The sequence below is a fragment of the Lagopus leucura genome, unplaced genomic scaffold (assembly GCF_019238085.1).
Source record: "Lagopus leucura isolate 7727_CA_CO unplaced genomic scaffold, USGS_WTPT01 34162-0_obj-0_obj, whole genome shotgun sequence".
In the NCBI taxonomy this organism is placed as follows: domain Eukaryota; kingdom Metazoa; phylum Chordata; class Aves; order Galliformes; family Phasianidae; genus Lagopus; species Lagopus leucura.
Window position 1 is genome coordinate 1 of NW_024969225.1, and position 3,790 is coordinate 3,790.

The 3,790-nt window shown below is 66.8% G+C and overlaps 1 protein-coding gene across 1 annotated transcript; it reads right to left on the reverse strand.

The window, feature by feature from the left end:
* Window positions 1-255: 255 nt before the first annotated feature.
* On the reverse strand, window positions 256-3,340 carry LOC122194057 (RNA-binding protein 14-like; the record flags this gene model as incomplete). Its single annotated transcript, XM_042894966.1, has 2 exons — window positions 256-1,307; window positions 1,660-3,340. Coding segments are annotated over 2 exons (1,889 nt in total), but the record flags the coding sequence as incomplete, so codon positions are not given.
* Window positions 3,341-3,790: the final 450 nt, after the last annotated feature.

A 3,790-nucleotide genomic window follows, 5' to 3' on the forward strand; every position in this document is an offset into this window, starting at 1 on the left:
CTGTCAGGCTGTATTTTATCCCATCCAGCTGCACTGCTGCTGTCAGGCTGTATTTTATCCCATCCAGCTGCACTGCTGCTGTCAGGCTGTATTTCTGCCGAGCAGGGCTGTCGTTTTTCAGGCTGTATTTTTCACTCACACTTGAGCTGCCGTCCTCACCCTGTGATAAAACCAAAGCAAGTGGTGATGGTGTCAGAGAACAGCAACACAGGACGCACCGTGTTGTGCAGCTCAGGGAAGACAAGGGACAGAAAATGCTTTTGTAAGGTTTTATGTTTGGATTCCAGCAGCGAGGAGGAGCCCCGCTCGGCCTCAGCGACGCAGTGAGTGCACCGTAGGGACGGGCGCTGCTCACGCCGGGGCAGCTGAGCTGACTGCGTCACATCGAGGAGCTGCTTGGGGAAAACCAAAGCGCCGTGTGCACAGGACAGATTACATTGCACTCAGTGAATCCCCAGAGAAAAAACACACGTTGGCCGAAGGGAAAACCTGCAGGCGGAAGTGTTTGGATTAGGAACAGAGCGCCAGCAGTCCCACGTCCACCATCTCTTCTCCAAAGCTGCTCCTCCAACCCAAAGCTCAGGGAGCAGGCGGAGGCGTGTTGGTGTACAGCCGATGTACAGCGCTTCCCCATGGCCTGAAGGCAGGGGTCGGGTCAGACCGGGGAAAGGAAAACAGCAGACGAGGGTTTCTAAACTGAGAACAGCCCAGCGGTTTATTTACAGTCGTACAAAACGTCACCTGGCGCCGCGGGGTCGAGTCTGACGCCGTGCCTGGATGGAACGCAACGCTAAGAAGGCGTGGGGGGAACGGAGGGGCCGCGTGCGGCACCGATGGTTTGGGCTGCAAACGGAGCTGTGCGGCGCCGACGGCCACAGTGCGACACGCGGCGCTAGAGGCAGGCTGTGCCCACGTTCCTCCCGGCGCGCCGCAGGAGCTGCTCAAACCGTGAATGAAAAACCTTCTAAAAACTCAGAAACAACAAAAAGGTGGCTAAAAAAAAACAATAAACAACCCAAAAACAACCGTCCGTGCCCTCGGGGGGGGGGGGCGCGAGAAGGGGGGATCCGGCGCAGGCCGGGGGGCGGCTCAAGGCACGCTACAGGCGGCGCTGGTAGCCCGAGTGCACGCGGGCCGCGGGCAGGTAATCGCCGTAGGCACCCGAGTAGCGGGCGTAATCGGCGTGCGCGTCTGGCAGGCGGCGGTAATCCATCGGGGACTTTGTTGGCGAGCGGCGGTACGCGAGCGGGGAGTCCGCTAAGCGGCGGTAATCTGAGAGCTCAGAGAGACGGCGGTCTGAATTGTACCTGGGCGAGAGAAGAGAGACGTGGTGTGAAGGCGCAGCGGCGGCGCGGGCACCTGCGTTGTGGCGCGGCGCGGGGACCCGGGGAGCGCTCGGTGAACAAGCCAAGCCGAACTCGTCCCCACCCCGTTCCGGGGCTGAACCGTGAGCCCCAGCGGCGCGTGGCACCGCCGCAACCCGGCGCCGACGGCTGTCGCGGCACGGAGCGACGCAGCAGACGGACAGACGGCCAGCCGGCCCGTCCCCCGGCACCGAAAGCCCCCCGGTATCCAGCACAGAGAAGCGAGGGGAGGGAGGAGGGGAAGAAGACGCCGCCGCAGGTGGGCTACGCGCGAGCCGCCGGCCGGGCTCCATACCTTTTTGCCAGAGCGGAGGATTTTTTGTACGGATCGTCATAGCCGGCACTGCGAGGCGGGGAGAGGCGGGTGCGCTCGTAGGGCGGTGCGACGGCGGCGGCGGCGGCCTGCGAGAGGCCCAGGTAGGAGGCAGCCTGCTGCCCCAGCTGGCTCGGCCCGTCGTAGGCGCTGCCCGGCTGGGCTCTGTAGGCGGCCACCAGCGACGCGGAGGAGGCCTGCTGCGCCGGGTAGGAGGCCGCCATCGAGTTGGAGGCCTGGGCTCGGTAGGCCGCCGTCAGCGGGACAGAAGCCTGTGCCTTGTAGGAGGCGGCGGCCTGGCTGCCGTAGGAGGCCGCCAGCGAGGAGGCCGCCGGTGCGCCGTAGGTGGCAGACAGCGCGGCGGCCTGGCTGCCGTAGGAGGCGGGCAGGTTGGCGGCGGGCTGAGCGCCGTAGGACGCCGAGTGGCCGGCGGTCGGCTGCGCGCCATAGGAGGCCGAGAGCGCGGCGGCCACTGGCTGGGTGCCATAGGAGGCCGAGTGGCCGGCCACCGGCTGGGCGCCGTAGGCGGTGGCGTGACCGGCTACCGGCTGTGCACCATAGGAGCTGGCGTGAGCCGCCACCGGCTGGGCACCGTAGGAGGCGGGCAGCGTGGCGCCAGGCTGTGCGCCGTAGGAGGCGGCGTGGCCATCGATGGGCTGCACACCGTAGCCGGTGGGCTGCGCGCCGTAGGAGGCCACGTGTGTGGCTACCGACTGCACGCCATACGAGGCGGTGGGGCCGGCGGCGGCCTGCACACCGTAGGCGGCGGCGGCAGCGGCCTGGGCGCCATAGGCGGCGGAGTAGCCAGTGGCAGCCTGCGCCCCGTACGAGGAGGCGAGGGCCGAGGACTGCAGGCCGTAGCCGGAGAGCTGGGAGGCGGCGGGCTGCGCGCCGTAGGAGGCGGCGGTGGGCTGGGCACCATAGGAGGCGAGGGAGCCGGCGGCGGGCTGCGAGGCGCCCAGGGAGACGGCGGCCTGCGAGCGGTACGCGGCGCCCAGCGAGGCCGAGGGCTGGGCACGGTAAGCGGCGGCCTGGCCGGTGGTGGGCTGCGGGCGGTACGCCACACCCAGAGAGGCCGAGGGCTGGGCACGGTAGGCGGCGCCCAGCGAGGCCGAGGGCTGGGCACGGTAAGCGGCCGGTTGCGCCGTCACCGGGAGCGTGGCCGCCGAGTAGCCGGCGCGGCTTGGGGAGCGCCGCAGGGGGCTGCGGTCCCGGCCGAAGTAGGTGGGGGACGAGGGCCGGGGCTGCGCGTCAAAGCCGTCGTACTTGGCGGCCGTGCCGAAGCGCTGCTGGTAATCGTACAGGGAGGAGGAGGAGGCGGCAGCGTAGCCGGCGGCGGCCGAGGGGAAGGTGGAGTCCGCGAGCCGGCGCTGCTCGAAGCCCTCAATCTTGGGCTGGAACTTCTCCCTGTACTCCAGGCCTATCCGCTTGTTCTTGTCCACCACGACGCCGGCCGGCACCGCCAGACCCGCTCCCTTTTTCTGCACATTGGTCGAGAGCTCCACATTGACTCTTCTTCCTTTCACCTCCTTCCCATTAAGATTTTCGATGGCAACTTTTGCATCTGCTTCGTTCTCCATGTGAACAAATGCATAGTCTGATAAAGCAGCAGACAGAGGGTTATCAGTGGGGGAGAAAAGACATTTCGTTACAGGCTTGAAGGCTTAACGAGGCGCGCCGCCCGGCTCTACCCTACGCACTTGGAAACGAACGACGGCGGCCCCACGACCTCAGCTCCAGCCGCGCTCCGGCCCCCCCCACGGTGCCCCTTTGCGAGACCCCAGGCTCACAAACCCCCCCCGGACCCCCAAAGCTCGGGGGCAGCACTGCAGGGGCTCGGGGAAGCTCCGAGCTCGCACTCAGACACAAAGCTTCGAGGCCGTTAATTAGCATCGTTAGGTTAAACGAAGGAGCTCAGGCCCTGCGCCCCGTGATGCTCCCAGCCCCATGGTGCCCTCACACACCGCCGCGCTCTCAGCCCCCCCCCGTGCAAGCGAGAAGGAGGGAGCGGGGCCGGCGCGGCATGAAGACGCTGAGCAAACGAGCAGCGCGGTAACGAGAGTCGTTAACGAAGCAGAGACGTCAGACAGGAGTTAGAAGCGGGGCGGGGGGA